This window comes from Lactuca serriola, chromosome 4 (genome assembly GCF_051521515.1).
Source record: "Lactuca serriola cultivar US96UC23 chromosome 4, Lser_US96UC23_V15, whole genome shotgun sequence".
In the NCBI taxonomy this organism is placed as follows: domain Eukaryota; kingdom Viridiplantae; phylum Streptophyta; class Magnoliopsida; order Asterales; family Asteraceae; genus Lactuca; species Lactuca serriola.
In genome coordinates this window covers 325,493,420-325,516,245 of record NC_136411.1, presented here as the reverse complement: position 1 = coordinate 325,516,245, position 22,826 = coordinate 325,493,420, and the positions used below count along the sequence as shown (strand labels likewise).

The 22,826-nt window shown below is 35.7% G+C and overlaps 1 protein-coding gene across 2 annotated transcripts; it reads right to left on the bottom strand.

Annotated features, from left to right (window-relative positions):
* Positions 1-931: 931 nt before the first annotated feature.
* On the bottom strand, positions 932-4,445 carry LOC145097407 (putative lipid phosphate phosphatase 3, chloroplastic). 2 transcript variants are annotated; one of them, XM_079034957.1, is made up of 9 exons: positions 3,969-4,445; positions 3,292-3,381; positions 2,982-3,203; positions 2,645-2,732; positions 2,289-2,398; positions 1,847-1,937; positions 1,561-1,749; positions 1,418-1,477; positions 932-1,304 (listed from the first exon to the last, which is right to left on the bottom strand). In XM_079034957.1, exons 1-9 carry the CDS (start codon positions 4,041-4,043, stop codon positions 1,162-1,164), a joined length of 1,068 nt encoding a protein of 355 aa, XP_078891083.1. In that variant the 5' UTR covers positions 4,044-4,445; the 3' UTR covers positions 932-1,161. The 2 variants fall into 2 exon arrangements, with proteins under 2 accessions (XP_078891083.1, XP_078891084.1); XM_079034958.1 differs by having other exon boundaries at positions 2,982-3,198.
* Between the last annotated feature and the right edge of the window lie 18,381 nt (positions 4,446-22,826).

Here is a 22,826-nt window from a genome sequence, read left to right as displayed (position 1 = left end):
ACAAAAAAAAACACGGTGTCAAATTAGAATTTTTATATAAACGGAGTGTTTTTTATGCTATTTACCTAAGTTAGAAGCAGCAACTTGTTTTATTTAGTTGTATATACAACTTTAATCGATTAGTCTTAGATAAAATAATATTTAATAAATTATTTAAGTAAATTAAATTTTGTATTTGTTGTGCATAAGTGAAAAAGTGTGACCTCTTTAAAAAAGTGAAAAGACGTGTTTGCTTGTTGGATCCCTAATATTCAAAATTTAAAATTGTCATTTTAGACGACAATACATTCGTAGTTAAAGCCCATGTAAGTGGAATACGTGCCTGCTATTTTTGGTTTGACACCCAAACTAGGTTGTTGTTCTCGGTGAAGACATAAAACTTGGTTGCTTTTGAAGTATATGGAATGTTCCCTAAAACATTTCTTCATTATGTATAATAAAACTGTTTGTTTGTTCTTTGTCTTGTATTCGTCCCTCGTTTTATGTTTTAGATAGTTTTTTAGGGGCCTTTTTTTTTTTCACACCGGGCCCAAAATATGTTTGAACCACCCTACCTAAATTGAATACATAGTATTTTTTTTTATATATATTTAGATTAAATAATTGAATTGATTAGAAAGATAAAATAAGTATGGCATTGATACCTTACATCAAACATATGTTATTTAATAACTCATTAAAGATATATCAATTGATTATAACAAATATTCTATCTTTTTAACATGTTTCTCAATTATCTCTACAAATACATCGTATGACAAAAAAAAAAAAAATTTTGATTTGTCAATGTCTCATGGAAGAATTGCATCCCATAGTATCTTGAATATCCTTTACCATGTAAATGTTAAATAAATCACCTTTCTCTTTACCTTGTATCATAAAAACTCAAAATAAAAATATTGAATTTCTTCCAATCATTTTAGTCCACTCAAACAAACTAAAGTTGACATTCGATTAAATAGCTTGATCATATATGTACATCCTTGTACAATTAACCGTTTAACCACTAATCAATGCTCCTTATTTCTTTGCAAACCAAACAAATCTTGTGGAAATCAATACAAACAATCATAACTATACCAATTTGTAGCAAAAAAAAAAAAAAAAAAAAAAAAAACGAAAGAAAAATATAAACTTCTAAACATTGCAAAATATATCAAACTACCTAATGCCAATTTCAACATCATTCAACCTCAAATCAGGATTATTATCCAATTCTTCAATTTCTTCACAAAGCACGTTTGTTTCAACAATCGTAGGTCTAGACTCCTCTAAAGCCCGAAAAAATGCATAAGGTCCCCAACCTTCATTTCCAATCACGTTTCATTTTATTACAAATTTATGAGACAGAATTGGTAATTTGAAACATATAAAGTTATAAAAGAAAAAAAAAAAAAAAACACACATTTATCGATACCTTCGGCATGATACGGTGGTGCGAAAAATTGCAAGTAGCAAAATGTGGCCACCATCATACCTGCAACAAGTAAATTACCATTTTACCCTTATGTTTTGGATTTGAATAACATATGATTGTTTGGTCAAGAGGTGTGAATTTACCTATAAGACCTCCGGCAAATACGTCTTGCCAATGATGCCAATAATCATCCACACGAGAAATCCCAACAAGAGATGCAAAAAGTAAAGGCAAAAAAACCACACATAATTTTGCAATGTGTCCTTTTCGATCAAACACTCTTACTTTTCCACATAAATATAGCGACAAAAATCCAAGACCCGAGAAAGACCCTGTAATAAAATTATAATTTATTAGGATTTTTATTGACTAGAATTAAAACATACGGATTTTATTTTACATAAATCGAGGGACATTTGGTGCTCTCACATGAAGTATGTCCACTTGGGAAACTCTTGTGGCCTTCTCTTATAACTTTGCTATCGCCATGACATATTACGTTTCCTAATTGATCATAAAACTGAAAATAATCATTGTACTTTAGTAACTCGAATTTAAATTTATTATTATTTTTTTAAAAAGGTAAATTACACGAATGGTCCCTATGGTTTGGGGTAATTTGCACGTTTGGTCCCTAACTTATTTTTTTAACTCGGAAGGTCCCTACAGTTTGTTTTTGTTGCGCGCTGGGTCCCTGTCTTATCTAAAAAATCAAGGGCAAAATAGTCTTTTTGGGTAAGATAGGAACCAAGCGTGCAACAAAAACAAACTGTAGAGACCTTCCGAGTTAAAAAAATAAGTTAGAGACCAAACGTGCAAATTACCCCGAACCATAGGGACCATTCGTGTAATTTACTATAAAAAAACATACATCTTTTCCATCTGGAAAACATCGCCAGAAAAAGTCGGGGCGAGGTCGGCCAACCGCGTCTTTTATAGCATCCGTTATAACACCGGTTATCAATACTGAGAATAAAATCCCTGTGTATACAGTATACATTATTTAATTTAATCTAGTAAGCTATAGTTACTTTTTTTTTACTTAAAGTAGATAGAATGTTTCAATTGAAGAAGAAAGGAAAATAGGGTTTTCCCTTTTTCCTTTTTTGTCCCAACTCTTTACAAATTTTACTTTTCATGTATTCCCAAATATGTCACCATTTTCTCAAATATCATTTAGACATCATTTATAAAAAAATAATAATAATGATAATAGCCTTTGGTCACCTAATGTGGCATGATGAAGATCATAGACATCTCTTCTACGAAAATAGAAAGCCAAAAAGATAGCCAATGGAAACAATATTGCATATACCTAATCAACAATAACGAAATAAGATTATAATTTTGAATAGTTGGTTTACACTGTCTCCTACGAGTATTTGTAAATGTAAATCAGGTACACAGTGGCCCACTAGCTGGCTGACATAAGAGCCTAGAGCCCCACAAGAATCTCAATCCACATTGGAACTGAAACTTCCACACTGCTTAGAATCAAACCTCACAATAATCATTTGAAAATGCACATCCAAACACCGATTTAAACAATAAAAAGATTACTTACGGGAACAGACCAAATCGGAACAGTGTTATCCTGCAACGGGTACTTAAGATCTGTCATCATATCTTTTCCAACATAACGATAAAACGGATGGATACAATTTAAAACAATCATTAGAATTGCAAGTAGTAAGAGAATCAACCAATCATGGATGTGAGTTTTTGCAACCATAAATCCATGAGATCTCATGGTATGAGTTCCAAGCTGTCCATTTCTCATTCTACTCTATAAAATAGGCCCAAAAAGAAGAGGATTAAATCATTAGGGCTATAATCAAGAGAATGTATTATATAATAGTTTTGGTAAGTGGTACCTCAGCTTTCTTGTCATTTACTAAAGGAGAATAAAGATGAGAAAACCGATTTGTTTCGGTTGAAATGTCTTGCTTCTTGCTTGATGCATTCTGTAGAACTTTAAGAAATCAGTCTTGAAGTGGGAAATGATACAGTTTGAATGCCATTATTGAATTGGATTTGGTAAAATTGGCTATAAATAGAAAACGATATAGATTGAATTGAATGTTTTAGCATCAATTTGGGAATATGAGTATCAGTATATGACTAATTATGGAATAACAATTATCACATTTCCACTTAACTAGTGAGATATGATTCTTACTAGAGCAACAGAAAGAAGTAACCACGTGATTCAGTAGTTCAGAGGGAAAATTTTATTGTCTTTAACTTCATAAAGATCAAAATTTTCAAGCATTAAAGCTAAGTGAAGTTATACAAGCTTGAAAATGGAGCTTAGATTTTGAACTATTTCTACTTGATTTCACTACTGTAATCTGCAATTTTTTAGCTCGTAAAGTACGCATATGTAAGCTAAGGATTCAGGCTTATAATCAATGTAAGTAATTAATTACAACTAAAATCACAAGATTATGAAGACCCTTAAGTCTAATTGTACTCCAGAAGGAGAAATCAGGTAAGAAATCCATTTCTTCACACGTAGACAAGAAGAGAAAAAAACCCTTAACAAACTCACCTGAGAGGTTTCTGCGGAATTCCTAGAATTGAAAAGGGATCTCAAATTCCACGAAGAAAATTGCCAATTACCCATCAGACACAAATCGAAGAATTATGCAAACAATTCATATATGAATGGCATTGAATCAAAATGAGTGGGATATCGGGAAGAAGAGGGGGATCGAGACTCGAGAGAGAGGTTTTTGGAGCAACAAAAGAAATGATTGATGAACACTTGTTAATGGTAGTGAATTAGTAAAACTCTAAAAGGGTATGGTCTGCATCAGTTGACCTAGAAGTCATTATTACTAAATTGCCAGAGATTTGGATATTGATGATGAGGAAGCAGGGGGCCAAACCCATGTCGACGTGATGCCAGCTTCAAGATGTGTCACGTTGAGATGAAAGAAGTGGCGAGTACGTGTTCCTTTTTGAACAAATTCTGTTGCAGTGATGGAAATGGATATTTTGGAGAATGGAGATCGAGCGAAATTGATATTTTGCTTTTAGTTTTAAAACAGGGGTGATCGGACGAATTCTTTGTAAATTATTAAAAAGTTATAATGATTTAAAAGGGTAATATATTTTTTTGATTTGTATATATATTTGGTTATTGAGTTTTTTTTTCGTTCATATTCAAACTGTACATATTAAGTCTTTATGATCGGTTACTCCAGGTTAGCTTAGAAATAACTTAATAGGTAATATATTTCTTATTTTGTACACATTTAGTTCTTAATAGTTTTTGTACATATTTAGTCCTTAATATTTTTTTGTTTCAAAATAAGTCATTTTTATTTTTATACTCATTCAGTACTTATAAATGATTTCTTTAGGTTTTTCTCACAACATCTTACGTGGGACAATCATTGATAAAGTGTATGGAGCTGTTAATGTTTATGTGTAAGGTCTCATTTTTACAACCAAAAATTTCATTTTTAAATAAGACAAAAGTCCTTAATTATAAATCAGTCATTAAGAAAAAAATGTTTATTCCATAATACATTAGCGAAAATCAGAGTAATATAAGAAATGCGAAAATAAGCTAAACCACATGCATACTCTAAAAACTCAACCATCTTCTAGATCCATAAGGTATTATGCTCAAGAGACCTTGGTGAGTCATAAAGTTGCAAACTTTATCTCGTAGAACCATTCCAACCATAACTATGAACCCAAAAATGCAAACCAAACCAAGATCTAGTAAGAAGGAACCAAAAAGATCAAGTCTTGAAGTCTTACAAATGATCTAGAGAGTGACTCCAAAGATGGAGATGAGTTTCTTGCTTGATCCTTGCACCAAAAACTACTTATTATTTCTTCAAAATACACCAAGGACACCAAAATTGATGGGTTTTAGCCATAAGAACTTTCCTATGTGCGCATGCAAAACCCTAATGCTTGGATCTAGGCTTTCTAATTAAACATGTTTTGAATCCAAGACTTCTAATGACTAATTAGGTATAAGAACAATACAAAATCAGATCTAGAATCATACCTTTGAATCTCTTGTTTGATCTTGTTGTCTTGGAGCTCTAGAGTCACAATTGTCACTCCTCCAATGGCTTACAAACACCAAATAGCAAAGAGGATGATTTGAGAGAGAGGAGTGGGGAGGGAATTCGGCCAGGGGTTCTCTACTTTCAATGAGGTGCCGATTTCCCTTTGCCATATGGTCTATTTATACTTGTAGACTCCTTAAGGGTTACAGCTTAAACCCTAGTTGGATAATCTTCTCTTAAAGCAATCCAAATCCATTCCTTAGATAGCCTTGGATGATTTTAAGCTATCCCTAGCTTCTAGAATTCGTCCACCCCTATCCAATATGGATTTACAGTCTAAAGTTTAACTATCAAACAATTGACAGTTTATACCCTCTTATTTAATTAATCTCTTTAAGTCACCAAATTAATTCTAATTAATTTATGACTTATATTAATCAAATAACAATATTATTATTCTTTATATTATTCTCATAATATATTAATAATATTTATTCTCTTTTAATAAATCATCCTATCAAGTTGCTATGGTGAAGGCAACCCAAAAGGACCATGCACAACCGGGTCAAATACTTGTCTAATATAGTTGCAACCTTAGACACTATTCCAACAGTCTCCCACTTGGATAAGTCTAGCAACTATATGCACAAGTATAATTCGATTTGCAATCGTAGCTCTCAAAGACGCTGTCAAACTCTGATCTAATCAATCTTGTCCTTTAGATAAGGGATCGTACAGTCCTCTGTTAGATATCAACCTGACAATTCTATGGAATGATTTGTCAAGCATTTAGGTTTCTCGATCTCTGATTTATTTGACATAGAACTTAATCGAACACATCAATTTAGTTCTGACCGGTCCCGGCACATAAGTCAAATCAAATCATCGAGTGGTCGAGATATCGCTTTTACCCTCTTGGGATAAAAGTTACAGATAAACTTCGACTTATATGCATTTACTTATTCATTAACCAACTATACACAACAATGCGTTTTATAACACCGAGTTACTGATGCGTTTTCGCATTATCAATGTACAATCAATTAACAAATAACAAACCATATATCTAGGTTTTAAAACTATATGATATTATCGTCTTGCGATCGCCCTTTTATATCATATTCCATAAGGTGATTCCAGCAAGCGCGGGTTTGTTCCAATGCTCAAAACTAGTTCATAAGCACTCATGAACGTTGCGGCAACCCTTTGCTATGTCTAACACCATTTAGACAATCTACATACCAATTCATGACAATCTTTATTCATATCTACTTCCAACATATGAACGATTGTGGACAATTTGAATAATTCGATTATTCTTAATAAACTCAATTATTCTGGAAGTCAAAACATGCAAAGTGAAACAATAGTTAAACAATTAACATAAGACAGTAACATTACTCATAAATAAAACTCCTTTATTTAATCATCAAATGTTAATTACATTTATCTATTACACGTTTCTAATACTATCTAATCTATGCTAATATCATCCTTCACCCCAATACTCCTAGCATGCTGCAAGTGCTTAACCCTACTCAGTCCCTTCGCAAGCGGATCTGCTGGGTTATCTTCTGATGATATCCTCTTCACTACGAGTTGTCCTTCTTCTACACGATGTCTAATAAAATGATATTTTCTGTCGATATGTCATGATCTACCATGATTCCTCGGTTCCTTGGTCAAGGCAACCACTCCTTCATTATCACAGAAAATCTCCATGGGCTCCTTTATGGCAGGTACAACTCCAAGATCACCGATGAAGTTCTTCAGCCATATTGCCTCCTTCGACGCTTCGCTCGCTGCAATGTACTCTGATTCGCACGTTGAATCAGCTACGGTTTCCTGCTTGGAACTCTTCCATGTCACTGCTCCTCCATTCAGGGTAAAGACCCAGCCCGACTGCGAACGGTAGTTTTCCTTGTCGGTCTGAAAACTGGCGTCACTATACCCTCGCACCTTCAAGTCATCACTCCCTCCGAGGACTAAGAACCATTCCTTCGTCCTCCGAAGGTACTTAAGGATATTCTTCACCGCAATCCAATGGGCTCTGCCAGGATTACCTTGATATCTGCTAACCATGCTCAAAGCGAAGGCTACATCAGGGCGAGTACAAGTCATAGCGTACATGATTGAGCCAACTGCGGAAGCGTATGGTACTTGGCTCATTTCTGCTATCTCAGCTTCGGTACTCGGACTTTGAGTCTTACTCAACTTGGCATTACTTTGTATCAGTAATTCTCCCTTCTTCGAGTTTTCCATACTAAAACATTTTAGTACCTTCTCTAAGTAAGTGTTCTGACTAAGTCCTATTAGTCTCTTACTTCTTTCTCTTACTATCCTTATTCCCAAAATGTAAAAAGCCTCTCCGAGGTCCTTCATAGTGAAGCACTTCCTGAGCCAGGACTTAACTTCCTGCAGAGTCGGGATGTCGTTTCCTATGAGTAATATGTCATCGACATATAGAACGAGGAAGCTAACTATACTCCCACTGGCTTTGACATATACACATGATTCATCTTCGCTTCGTACAAATCCAAACTCTTTGACTTTCTCATCGAAGCAAAGATTCCATCTGCGAGATGCTTGCTTAAGTCCATAAATGGACTTCTCAAGCCTACACACTCTATTCGGATGCTTCGAATCCACAAACCCTTCTAGCTGAGCCATGTAAACATCCTCAACCAACTTTCCGTTAAGGAAAGCGGTCTTGACATCCATTTGCCAAATCTCATAATCATGAAATGCGGCAATTGCTAGCATCACTCTAATAGATTTTATCTTCGCAACTGGTGAGAAGGTCTCATCATAGTCAACTCCGGGAGTTTGAGTAAAGCCCTTCGCAACCAATCGCGCTTTATATGTGTGTACGTTTCCATCCACGTCGGTTTTCTTCTTGAAGATCCATTTGCACCCAACAGTCTTACGTCCGGGCACATTATCAACCAAATTCCAAACTTGGTTATCATACATGGATTGGATCTCGCTATCCATTGCCTCTTTCCATTTCGCAGACTCCGGGCCTGCCATGGCTTCCTTATAGCTATTAGGTTCATCAAGATTTATTAGTGTACCATCACTAATATACGTGTCCCCTTCGGTAGTAATATGAAAACCATAAAACTGGGGTTAAACTCTAACTCTATCGGAACGTCTAAGAGGTAAGGACTCGTCAATCGGTTCAACCGGAGTTTCCTCCTCGGGTTGAGTGCCAGCGGTAGAGGTTCCTTCATCTATCGACTCTTGAATCTCTTCAAGCTCGATTTTCCTCCCACTGTCTCCTTGGCCTATGAGTTCTCGCTCTCGGAAAACTCCTTTCCTCGCAATAAAGACAATATTGTCCTTCGGTCTATAGAAGAGATATCCAAAGGATTTCTGCGGGTAGCCGATGAAAATACATCGCTCACTACGAGGTTCAAGCTTGTCGTGAGTATCTCGTCTTACGAAAGCCTCGCAACCCCAAACCTTGATATGTGCCAACGAGGGAGCTTTCCCTGTCCACATTTCGTGAGGTGTTTTGGTAACATTCTTAGTAGGGACTCGGTTAAGGATATGGGCGGCAGTCTCTAAGGCATACCCCCAAAAAGAGATAGGTAGTGAAGCACGACTCATCATAGAGCGAACCATATCCAATAAGGTTCGATTACGCCTTTCTGCCACACTATTCAACTGCGGTGTCCTAGGAGGCGTTAATTGTGAAACTATTCCACACTCCTTGAGATAATCGTGGAATTCAAGACTTAGGTACTCTCCTCCTCGATCGGATCGAAGCATCTTGATTTTCCTGCCCAATTGATTCTCCACTTCATTCTTGAACTCTTTGAACTTTTCAAAAGTTTCTGACTTTTGCTTGATTAAATAGATATACCCATATCTACTATAGTCATCGGTAAAAGTCACATAGAAGCGGTTCCCATCCTTCGTGGTTGATCTAAACGGTCCACATACATCAGTATGTATTAGGTCCAATAGACCCTCACCCCTTTCACACGTACTCGTGAAGGGTGACTTAGTCATCTTTCCAAGTAAACAAGACTTGCACGTGTCATCTTCCCTAAGGTCGAATGACTCCAACACTCCATCCTTTTGGAGTTGGGCTATGCGTTTCTTGTTGACATGTCCAAGACGACAATGCCACAAGGATGCTCTATCCATACTATTGGAAGAATCTATATTCAAAACATCATTTCCTAAGTTATCAACAATCATAACGGTTTCATATATTCCATTACATGGTACAGCTTCAAAATAAAAGACGCCATTTAGATAAGCCAAAATAGAACCATTCTCATTATTAAAAGAAAATCTAAAACCTTGTCTAAATAAACCATGAAATGAAATGATGTTTCTAGCCATTTCTGGCGAATAGCAACAATTGTTCAAATCTAAACATAAATTATTCCTAAGCACTAAAGAATACACTCCAATCTTGGTCACAGGCGACGATCTTCTGTTCCCCATGATTAGATTGATCCTTCCTTGCTCCACATCACTACTTCTTCTTAGTCCCTGCACATTAGAACAAATGTGATAACCACAACCGGTATCAAGAACCCAAGAAATAGCATGATTAGAATCGTTAGATTTAATTGTGGATATACCTGCGAAAGACGGCTTGATCTTTCCTTCCTTGATGGCTTGCAGGTACTCTGGGCAGCTTCTCTTCCAATGTCCTATCTTGTGGCAGTGGTGACACTCTGCCTCCTTAGGGTTAGGGCAGGGCTTAGCAGGATCAACTTTGGTCCCACTAGAAGAGGCACCATCTCGGGCTTTAACCTTGCGATAGTTCTTGGACGAAGCCTTCCTCTTCTTTCCCTTTCCTTGACCAATAGCCAAGACAGGAGCAGCGGGTGGATTGGGAGTTGGTGCAACAGACTTGTCTTTGAAGTTGCTCTCAGCGACCCTCAAGAGACCTTGGAGTTTGCTTAGGGTGACCTCCTCTTTGTTCATGTGGTAGGTCATCCTAAATTGATTGTAGCTCGAAGGCAAAGAGTGAAGCACCATGTCGATCGCCAAGTATTCCCCAAAGTCAACATTTAACTTGCGAAGGCGGTCGACATACCTTTGCATCTTTTGCAGGTGCACGGTAAGAGATTCTCCATGACCCATCTTAGCGGAAATCATGTTAGTGAAAATCTCATAACGCTCTTGTCTCGCGTTCTGGTGGTATCTCTCCAATAAGTCTTGATGCATCTCGTACGGGTACATGTCCTCATAGGACTTTTGGAATTCGGAGTTCATGGTGGCTATCATGATGCAATGTACCTTCGTTGCATCGTGCTCATGAGTTTCAAAAGCGGTCATTTCAGCCAGAGTAGCAATTTCAAGGTTGATTTTCTTGAGCTTCTCATCGAGGACATACTCCTTATCCTCATATCGAGCAATGGTGCGAATGTATCTTATCCATTCGCTAAAGTTCGTTCCATCGAAAGTGACCTTTTGGCAAAGGCTCATCAATGTGAAAGAACTAGCAGCAGTGTTGTTTGCGTTCGACATCTACAAATAGAAAGGACAAAGATAGATTAGAATATGAATCCCTAATTATCACCCAATAAGAAAAATTAGGGCCAGGATCCAACAACAACATTTACATATTAGAAAAGGGATGCCGTAATCTAACATGCAAATAAATTGAAGGTAAGTGAATGACGATTCACTAATTCTCCACCATAAAAACCTAACTATAAGTCCTAAATGTATTGAGAATTCCTAGGTTCGGATGAGATTCATTGAAACTATTCAATGGCATGTTTAAATCTCGATATGCCCCTCTTGTTTGTGACTGGGATACCGAGGATCACAAAGCGAGTGTGAATTACCATGCAAATTCACACGGTGCCTTCATTGTAACGATCACTTATTCGATGTGCCAGTAAACCACACACGCTCCATCGAACTATGATAAACAATGAATCACCCTTTGCCACCTTTGCTTAGAACCAATTAGTGTGCCGGTAAACCACACACGCTCCACTAACTTCTTAGCAAGGGTGCAAAGTGTAATTTCATGGGATTGCATCAATTCACTTTTCCTAAAGTAACTAAGATTGGGAAATTTTTAAAAAAAAATGTGTAGTTACTTTGTATTACATATTATACTTTTAATGAGAGGATGAGGTTGCCCTATCCTACCCGTTCGGCTAACGACCCTCCACCGATCAAGCAAGCGGTGGGTGTGAGTGTACACCCATTAAGCGTCATTTTATAGGCCGCAACCTTATACCCACCTTATAGATCGGCTTCGTGAATGAGGCCTACTAACGGTAAGACTAGCATTTTAGTTATATATATATATATATATATATATATATATATATATATATATATATATATATATATATATATATATATTATTCTTGTAATATTATATTAGTATAGGGTTGTATTTTTAAACCTTTTAAAAATCTAGGGTTTGAAATTTAAATTGTCTAAATTAAAACTTTTAATCACAAAATATAAATTTCAAAACTTGAGGACAAGTTTTAAACATTTAAAACATGGAAGATCAAATAACAAATAATTTTAATTAACAATTAATTTCCTAATTATCTATATTTGATTTATTCAAGATTTCTTGCAAGATAATTACCAAATTAATCAAAATAATTAATTAATTATCATGTAAGGAAATTAAATATTTTATTAGTTGATAAATATCTTTAATTAGATCAAGATTATAGTCATATATATCAAAAAATCGGATTAGGGTTGATCTAATATGATTAAGGTAAGTTTCCATAAGATAATCATGAAGAAATCCCGAATCTGGCCATTCCTGACGCTTGGACTCGCCGAGTGCACCAAGGGACTCGCCGAGTGAGGCCAACTCGCCGAGTCCATGACTCAGAAACACAAAAAATCGAATTTTGCAGTTAAGTTTCAAACAAGCAACAATTTAATAGAAACCAAGCTAGGCTCTGATACCACTGATGGGTTTTAGCCATAAGAACTTTCCTATGTGCGCATGCAAAACCCTAATGCTTGGATCTAGGCTTTCTAATTAAACATGCTTTGAATCCAAGACTTCTAATGACTAATTAGGTATAAGAACAATACAAAATCAGATCTAGAATCATACCTTTGAATCTCTTGTTTGATCTTGTTGTCTTGGAGCTCTAGAGTCACAATTGTCACTCCTCCAATGGCTTACAAACACCAAATAGCAAAGAGGATGATTTGAGAGAGAGGAGAGGGGAGGGAATTCGGCCAGGGGTTCTCTACTTTCAATGAGGTGCCGATTTCCCTTTGCCATATGGTCTATTTATACTTGTAGACTCCTTAAGGGTTACAGCTTAAACCCTAGTTGGATAATCTTCTCTTAAAGCAATCCAAATCCATTCCTTAGATAGCCTTGGATGATTTTAAGCTATCCCTAGCTTCTAGAATTCGTCCACCCCTATCCAATATGGATTTACAGTCTAAAGTTTAACTATCAAACAATTGACAGTTTATACCCTCTTATTTAATTAATCTCTTTAAGTCACCAAATTAATTCTAATTAATTTATGACTTATATTAATCAAATAACAATATTATTATTCTTTATATTATTCTCATAATATATTAATAATATTTATTCTCTCTTAATAAATCATCCTATCAAGTTGCTATGGTGAAGGCAACCCAAAAGGACCACGCACAACCGGGTCAAATACTTGCCTAATATAGTTGTAGCCTTAGACACTATTCCAACAAAAATGAGCCAAGAAATTTAAAGGGAGGCTAGGGTTAGTGATGTGTGCCTAATTAACTACATATTTAATGCATATTTCTAGTACTTTTAGCTACAATTATGCTTACTATGGAACAAAAGATACTTATTATGTTTAAATTATGTTTTATAGCGGTGAAGATTTGCTCGAGACAAAAAGGAAGCATATGAAGAGTTGGAAGCAAGAAACGGGAGCTAAAACAAAAGAAGGAAAGAAAAGGTGTAAAGACCACGTCGTGGTCACATAACCACAACGTGGTAATGTCACAACCCGAAAAAAAAATTATTGGATCAGGTCAAACACATCAACTTAAGGTCAAACGTATAGGCTTCTAGACCGAGTATACGTAAGGGTTGCGTGTTAAGAAGTGAACCACGTAAGAACCAAGAGCCTAGAACAACATTTGAGCCATAAAACCTCAACAAGTGAGGTTCACGACCGTGAACCCCTCTTAGGTCGTGAACTCATGGTATATAGATGAGTTTTCGCCACTTTTCCTTCACTGCTTCTTCTCTTGGCCGCAATCACTCCATTATCTCTCAAGTATCTTAGTTCAAGAACACCATCTTTCACTCTTAAACACCCCTTCCCTTTGCTACTCCATAGAAGCTTACTAGGAACTTCAAACACCCACCAAAACACCAAGATCTTCAAGAGTTCTTCATCTTTTGGGTCGTGTTCATCAAGTGGACCGTAAACACTTCATGTGTTCATCAATTTGGGCCATGAACTCCATTGCGCTGTGAACCATCCTTCCTTTGGGCCGTGAACACCCTATCAACCTCCTATCTAGCTTCTAGCACTTTTTGGTGAGTTCTTCTTGCATCCTAGGTTGTTTCCTAATCACCTTTGTAGTTAGATTCACTAATTTCATGCCTATATGTATTAATATATATCATTTAGGACTCGTTTGTGCCTCGGGACTTCATTCGTGGAACTTATCATCCTTATTCGAATCTTTAGTGAATCACCCATATAAGGTGAGTTCATACCCCCATGTCTTTTCCAACTTTTTAAATGTTTTAGGGGGTACAAGTATAACACAAGAAATGTTGTGTTATAAAATATAAATTGCTTATTATGTCTTTGTATCAATAAACTGTATTTAGAACATGAAACTTCGAATAGAACATAGAAATGAGCTTATAAACTTTAATAAGTTTAGCTCAAGGAACAAAAGGATCTTTTTATAAACTTATATGTTAATTATAAAAAGGATTTTCCGCATTATTACTTGTAAAGTCGTTAATCTAGCTTGTAAGACACGTCTTCGGTACTTACATAAGTACAATAGAAGTCTACCCTTACAACCAGAGTCTCTTGGAGGGAGAGCGTGAATTTGTGTATAGATCTATACGGGATTGACAATCCTGCACTTCGCTGTTAGCTACAGCCGGACCGGCAGGTCTATGGGTGACAAATGTCATATTCTTTTCGACGTCTACAATACGTCGTGTTCAATCGGTCCAATTAGTATGGTCATAAAACTCACAATAGAAAACAACAATATATTTACGTACAAATATACTTTTCATGAACAATCTCAAAGGATACTAACTATGTGATTACCCAATGTACACTTTTAGGTTAGATAGAACTGAAGTCCGATAGACAGTGGAATGTGTGCTTTCCGCCTTACTTCCTGTTCCTTGTTTGGTTGTGGGCTTAGGGCAGATTCAACCATTCAACAGTCTGTTCGATCTTGGTTATATGCAACTCGTATGTATTAGGTAATCATAAGAGGGTAGTATCGTCATATCAGGTACCCAGAGCAACCAAGTATTTATTCAGTTTAACGTATCAACAAAACTAGACATCATGGTAGTAAGTATATGGAGTACAATTGTGCTTTTCAAACTTAGAAGAACATAAACATCCAGTCGGTTTTTATAGAAAATATAGGATTTTCTATGGTAAACATTATTCTTTTAAGGTAAACGGTTTTCAATGGATCTTTCTGAAAACAATATCATTTATTACCGAAAACAATATTATTAAACTAGTATAACATAAAGGACCTTAAATGGTTAATTCTATGATTCCTTAGTTTATACATCAGGGTTATATATAATTAATACCCGGTAGGCAGTGGAATGTGTGATTTCCGCCTTACTTCTTGTTCCTTGTTTGGTTGTGGTCTTAGGGCAGATTCACACATTTAACTGCCCGTTCGATATTGGATTGTATATAACTTGTATAAACTCAGTGATTATAGAAGGAACTATTGTGGTTACCTTTTTACTAAAGAAAATATATGATTTTCTTATGGAATATTTTCATCAAATATAAAAGAACTAATACAGTTAACTCCGTAAGCACCTAATGGATACTCCAGGGTTATATACAATGAAGAGCTAACAAACAATGGGATGTGTGACTTTCGCCTTACTTCCTGTTCCTTCTTTGGTTGTGGGCTTATGGCAGATTCACACAATCGAATGTCTGTTTACTTTAGATTGTATATAACTTGTATCCATTAAGTACTCATAGAAGGAATTTTAAGAGTCATTTTCACTTATCTTTCATCACATCAGAAAATATAGGATTTTCTAGAGGAACAGGCGATCTCTTCAAAAGAACTTATAGTTTACTTTCATAACTAAAATACTTATGAACTCACCAGCTTAAATTCTGATCTACTCTCTTTTCAAAATAACTTGTATTCTCAGGAAACTAGTAGACATGTACACATACAGGGATTCAGAAGATGGAGTATAGTAGCTTCATGTCTTTGTTTTGTTCTTCAATTTTGGAGTAAATCTTTTGTGAATCGAATACATGTAAGCACTTTAATATTTATACAATGATTGTTTGTTACTTTGAATACTATGATACATGTGTTGTGATACTGAGCATGACATCCTCCGCCCCCGAACGTTTCCGCCATTCTGGTTTGGGGGTGTGATAGGTAATTTGAAGAATCACGACCCATTTGCTGACCGGACAGATACGTTATTAACACGAAGACCATGTCGTGGTGGCGGTCAACCACGATATGGTGGTCAGATTTCTCAATTATAAAATCTCGGACATTATATCGAAATTGAAGGCTTGCATTCGGTTCCCTAAGGTTAATTGCAACTAATAAACCCTTAGAAACCCAGAAGAAAGTCGAAATTCAAGAGAGCTCAAGGATTGAAGAAGATTTAGAAAATTTCCATCATTGATCTAGTTGGTCTGCTTATTAAACTTATGTCTAGCTTATTTTACTTAGATTTAATGAGTTTTTCCTGCTACAATGAGAGGCTAATCACCTTTTACTTCTGTTTGATGAAGATGAGTTTGATACTTATAAGTTGATTTCGATATTGGATGGTTATTATTGATGTTACTTGTGTTTGATATATATAAACCCTAGCATGTTTCAGTTCTAGTTGATATTGCTTATAAATAAGATTTTATGTGTTAGTTGATCATATTAATTGCATGAATCTCTCTTTTAATTGTTTATGATCATTAGATAATTAGAGATATGATTAATCACATCTTAGTTTAAGTAACTAAAGCTAGTAAATTTAACTGTGTTAAAGAGCAAAATTAGTATTAATTTGTGTTTGGTTGCTTGATTTGATCATATGAGAGCAAATCATATCATTCATAGTCCAATTGTACTATTATCAATTTGGTGTTTAACTTTTGCATGATCATTTCTTTGTCATTCATAAATTGGTACGTCTAGATATTTGATCATAATAGCTAGATAATTGGTAATCAATATAATTTATCCATAAGAATCAACAATAGGAGAAAGTGAAATCGGATCTAGGCATAAGTATTCTTGTAATTCGTGAAGTTACTTTGTTTTTGTTGCTTGCTTGTTTGCTAGTTGATATAAAGTTATTCTGATCTTGAAAAATCAGTAAAACCCCCAAATCATAGTTTGTTTAATAGTTTAATTAGAAGTAGTTAATTTTAATTAATTGGATTTCGTTCCCTATGATCGACATCAAACTTACATGAGCTATACTATAAACTGACTAGGTACACTTCCTATACACTACTAGAAAACAACCCTTTAATGACGCGCAAACAATGACACACAGTGATTTACGATACGCAAAAGCGTGCACCCTAAAAATAATGTCATATCTTCTAAAATTTGAAGGATAGAGGACACGTATTTATGCGTGCCCTGAAATTAGTGTCAGAAAAGAAAAAAAAATATGGAGGGTACCTATCATAAAAAGTGTGTCGTGTAAAGGTGTCGCTTTATATTTTTTTAAGAAGGCGCGCTCTCTGTGTTTTTTTAGGAAATGAAATCCCAAAAAAATTAAACACCTCGCCTGATACTCCTTCTTCTCCTTCTAAAATCCTCTGCTAAGAACCCTAAATCATTCATAACCATTTTCCTTTCCCAAAAAAAATTAAACATCCCGCCTACTATGACTCCCCATATCACCTTAAATCATAAATCAAGAAACCTCCTCTCAATCCTAACCTTTCTCTCAACTCCTTCCACAATATATTTCTCGTAAATTCTATCAATCCTAACCTTTCTCTCAATCAAGAAACCCTAACCTTTCTCTCTATTCACAAGCCAATAATCACGGCAAAGAAGATCAACAACAAAGAACAACTGTTTCGATTTCTCCCTAAAGCTGGTACAACTTGTCCTAAATCCGACTTCACTCCACTCTCTGAGTTTGTTTTCTCCCTAATCGATGCATCCACCTTCTCGTCTCTCCCCCTTCACCGGGTTGTCTCTCATCTCTCTCCTCCATAGATGAAGATTGTCGGAGATGTGAAGGGAGCAACCGAAGGAAACCTTAAAACTACTATGATTGCACAAACACTTCTTCTCTTGCGACTTTAGGTAAGTCTCTCCTCCATAGATGAAGGTTAGGAATGCTTTTGTTCAACGGAACTATCATCTATTGCAGTAAAATTGGTCGCCTTGAGGAAGATGGTACTATGAGCGTAACTACTACCATGGATGTATGAGATCTTTCTCCATCTTTTTTATTCATAAGTTATGTGTTTAAAGTCCTTCCTTTTTTCATGTATGTTCTTAATCTTGTTACTGATTTCCAGGAAATCAATGCTAAAATATTGTTCCTTAACTTTGAGGACTAGAGATCAAATTCGTTGATGGTGAGTTCTCGTGAGTTTATGATCTTTAACCTTTTTCCTTATTTTTTCATTCAAATCCATGTAATTGTTGCTTGAAAGCATTTCAGTAGTTCTTTCAAAACCCTAAAATACCCACACAGGGACATTTGCAAATCCAAGTCAAGCAAACATGGCTAACAACATGCAACAAATGTCAAAAATAATAATATTATTTAATCGTGTTCTTTTTAAAAAAGGGATTGGTGCTGTAACATACAGAAAAATGGGTTATATTGCAATTTTTTCATTCCATTCCATGACGAAATGAAAAAAAAACTGGCTAAAGGAACGAGAATCAACAAAATGGAGGGAATCACATTTCTTCAAGCATGCTTATTTCCATTCCATTAGACAAAATAAAGTCTTTGTTTTAGTCCAATGGGATGACCGATTTCATCTTATTAAACACTAGCTTAATCTTCTTTCTTGATATAGATGTTTCAGATGGAATTTCTACTAATTCTCCCTCTATTGTTTTCTAGATCAAGATAAGACTATTAACAGCCCATGCCACTTTCAAATGTTATACATATGCATTCTTGAGGAGACATAACAGCATCCCAGAGGAGTATCTTGCATTATTACCATTATTCTCAAAAAAATTCAAATACATTGGGCAACTACTGGCTCTCACTCTTGAAGGATTACAGCTATGTCTGCTTCCGCACACGGCCCAATATACATGTAAGCTTAATCTATTCCTTGTATACTTTTCAGTTAAATACATGCTATACATCATATTTGGGAGTCTATAACATTTCTCTGTGTCTTCTTCCTGTAGTGGAAACCATTCCTTGATGGAATTCAATCCTCTCTAGTTGCCAAAAAGTTGAAGCAATGTTTAGAAGAATCCTGGCCATTCATCTTGCAAGCATTGTCTCTTGATGCAGTTCCAGTGATGGGGACACAAATGAATCTTCCGGAACATCAGAAAACACATCCAAAACTGAATCTTCCGGAACATCTGAAAAAACATCCAAAAATGTGTTTCTCTCAGGATACAACATGGTGGAATTGAAACAGCAAGACTATCATTTTCTATGGAGTTTCTCTTTACTTGTTCTTTGAAAGACTTACTGTATCATAGCTTTGATTGGATGGATTTTTCAAAGTACAATGTTGTAATAGGAAGAATTGAGAAGAGGATGCTTTGTTAAATATTGTTGTCCATTGACATTCTTAGTCATCTTTTTTTGTGCATGAATGTTGGACATGAACATATTTGTCTAGACTTCAGGGTGGTTTCGGTTCTTTTTTCTGTCAATTACATTAGTGAGTAGTTTTCCCTTCAACTTTAAAGTGCATATTTGGTTTGAAATATGGCATGTCTTGACATATCTTTGTTTTATCTAATATTTTATATATCATTTGGATTTTTTTTAATGTTAATAATATGCTGGAAACATTATTCCTTGTAGGAAATGTGGTCACATTAAGGCTACAACTATTAGGAATGGAGCTCACTGTGGGTGACATGTTATAATTGGTGGCATTTTTAAGTCCTTTGACGTTGTACAGGTTCAGATTAACTTTTCTCTTAAATCTTTTACATTAATTCTACTTGTTATTTCTTGACATAAAATCCAAAATGAGCATATCATTCATCATCGTATCATTCTTTTGTACCAATTATTTGACCTTTTTACCAAATCATTAGGATAATATTTCATAATTTTTTATTTACTTAAGGTAATTATAGTATCTTACATGTGTAACGATGATGAAATTTGTAACAAGAATTTGAAAATATTTTCTAACATTAAAGGGTTACCTTTTACTTACAAGATTTGATTTGGGAAATGCTAGCACTTTGGTAATATACAAATTCATTTTCTTGATTTGGGAAATGTCGGCGGTAGATGGTAGAGGAACTTTTCTCTAGGTTTAGCAGCACCGTTACCGGCAAACACTGCCGCCACCGCTTGGTTTACTGCTACTGGTACTGTTATGCAAAAACCGGCAATGCAGCAGAATCCGGTTCAAACCCCCCGACACCTGTGGTTTCTGCTCAGCAACAGGCCACGAGTCCGTATACAAGCAATCACATTTGGGAAGCATGATGTTGGCTTATGATGGCATGAAGACTACGTTTGCTACTGGCCCTCTTCCGTTTGAGTCTAAAGAGTTTGTGGTGAAACTCACTGCGTTTGCTACTGGCCCTCTTAATTCTTGCTTTTTCAAAAACCATTAACCATTGTCCTATGTTAATGTTGGTATGCATATTGTAGGCATGAAATGGAATTGAAGGTGAACATCAAGTTTGTGTCTTTAAAAGATCTGCACCATTTGAGACACTTTTTAAGTGGTGGACAATATGATAACCCCAAGAGATCATTCAAGCTCTTGATGTTGTTCCAAGGGTGGCGGCTTCAATAAATGGGTAACATAATTTCTATATTATTTCTTTACATTTTGTACTGAATAAAATTTATATAAAGTTGTTAATTTCCCTCTGTAATTACAGCCGTCAAATAGTTGGTAGATCTTTATTTAGCACTAAATTTGGGAAAGGTATGCTTGGTGGAGGGATTGAATATTGGAAAGGATTTCATCAAACTTCAACTTAAGACTTAGACTTTTGTGCAGATGAACCTTTTGCTCCAGACATCTGAATCTTGTGATAATCATTTGAAGGCTGTTGTGATCCTATGGAAACATTACAAGATATGTTTGATTGGTTAGTTGTGTTATGGTAACGAGGGCTTTGCCATGATAATTCTCAAGGCAAGCAATATAACTCATCACAAAATTGGTTTTCTGTAAATTACCTCAGTTATCAATGTTTTTTTTTTGGCTTAATGGGGACATGACTTATGGTCGTTTATTTTGTCCAAAATGCCCCTGCATACTGTTTGTTTGATAAAAAAAATTATCATTTTAACAGTTTTGACCGAATTGCCCCTACATTCTATTTTTTTGGCTTAATGGGGACATGACTTATGGTCAACTTTTTGCTAATGGTGAAAACTCTGGTTTTTCTTTTCAGGTGCCAGCTAAACCGAATCACAACCTAGTTCTCTACTTTGTTGCTGATAGGCCAATAGCCAAAGACTCTTTGCTGGAAAGATTTGTTAATGGAACAAACACTTTTCATGGTTCAAGATTCAAATTGATTCCAAGCATTGTGGATGTATTTATTTTTATCTATGAATGCAAATTTATACAGTGTAGATTAAATGAATGCAAATTTATATATTGTAAGAAATAGAATTGTACGACATTAAATTTTATGCAATCGATTGTATTTTTTGTATATGGTATTTTATTTCTATTATGACACATTAAATGCAAATTTAATTTAAAAATATACAAATATAAAAATATATTTTTTAAACATTTAAATTTACGATACGCAAAAATGTGTGTCATCTTCATTTATGACATGACCTTTCTTGACAGGGGTTTTAATGATACGCATTGCATGTCATAAATGTGCGTCATAAATGCATCTCGTCTATAGACGACGCGAAAAAGCGGGTCGTCTCTCGTTATGACATGGCCTTCCTTGACACGTATTTACGCGTCGTCAGAGCATTTTACGACATGCATTGCGCGTCGTAAAAGACTTTTTTTTCTAGTAGTGATAGGTGCATAGCTAGTAAGAGTTTGTTAGGTTATAAATTGAAAACTAAATAGGTACTTCTGCCTACATGAGTGGATGAATTCTCCTAAATCGGGATGAATTGGCCGCTCTTGGTCAATCTGTCGACAATAACCTAGATAGAATCAACCCTGCGCGCCATCCTTGGCAACTTCGTGATGCAATCCATGGTGATCTCCTCCCATTTCCACATGAGGGATGGGTAATGGTTGCACCTTTTTGTAGGGTCTCTGATGTTCGGTCATGACTTTTCGGTAAGTCAAGCACCGCTCTACATACCAAGCTATCTCCCTCTTAATACAGGGCCACCAATAACTAAGTCTCAGATCCCTATACATCTTTGTAGCGCCTGGATGAATCGAAAACTTTGACTTGTGGGCATCCTCAAATAATGTCTGCCTAACCCCACTAGAAGCAGGAACCCATACTCTGCCACATTGAGTCAATAAGCCCTTACTATCTCTGGAAAATAAAGGAATCTGACACCTAATCTTTTCTTTCTTCTAATTCTCTTTCTTTAATCCCCTCTACATGTTCCTCGATCAAATATAACAATGGTGAAGTGATAATCATCCTCAAAAATAGGTATCTGATAGGAGTACTGTTCGCTTTGCAACTCAAGGCATCGATCACTACGTTGGCCTTTCCAGGATATACAAAATCTCATATTCGTAATCCTTCACAACATCTAACCATCTGCGTTGCCTCATGTTTAAATTCAACTAATCCATCAAATATCTCAAACTTTTATTATCCGTGTAGGTGGTATACCGAACCCCATACAAGTAATGTCGCAAAATCTTGAGGGTGAAAATCACAACCCCCAACTATAGGTCGTGAGTAGGATAATTCGTCTCATGAGGCTTCAACTGCCTTAAAATGTAAGTGATCACGTGACCCCTCTGCATAAGCACTTCCCCCAACCCCATGATAAAAACATCATAATATACCAA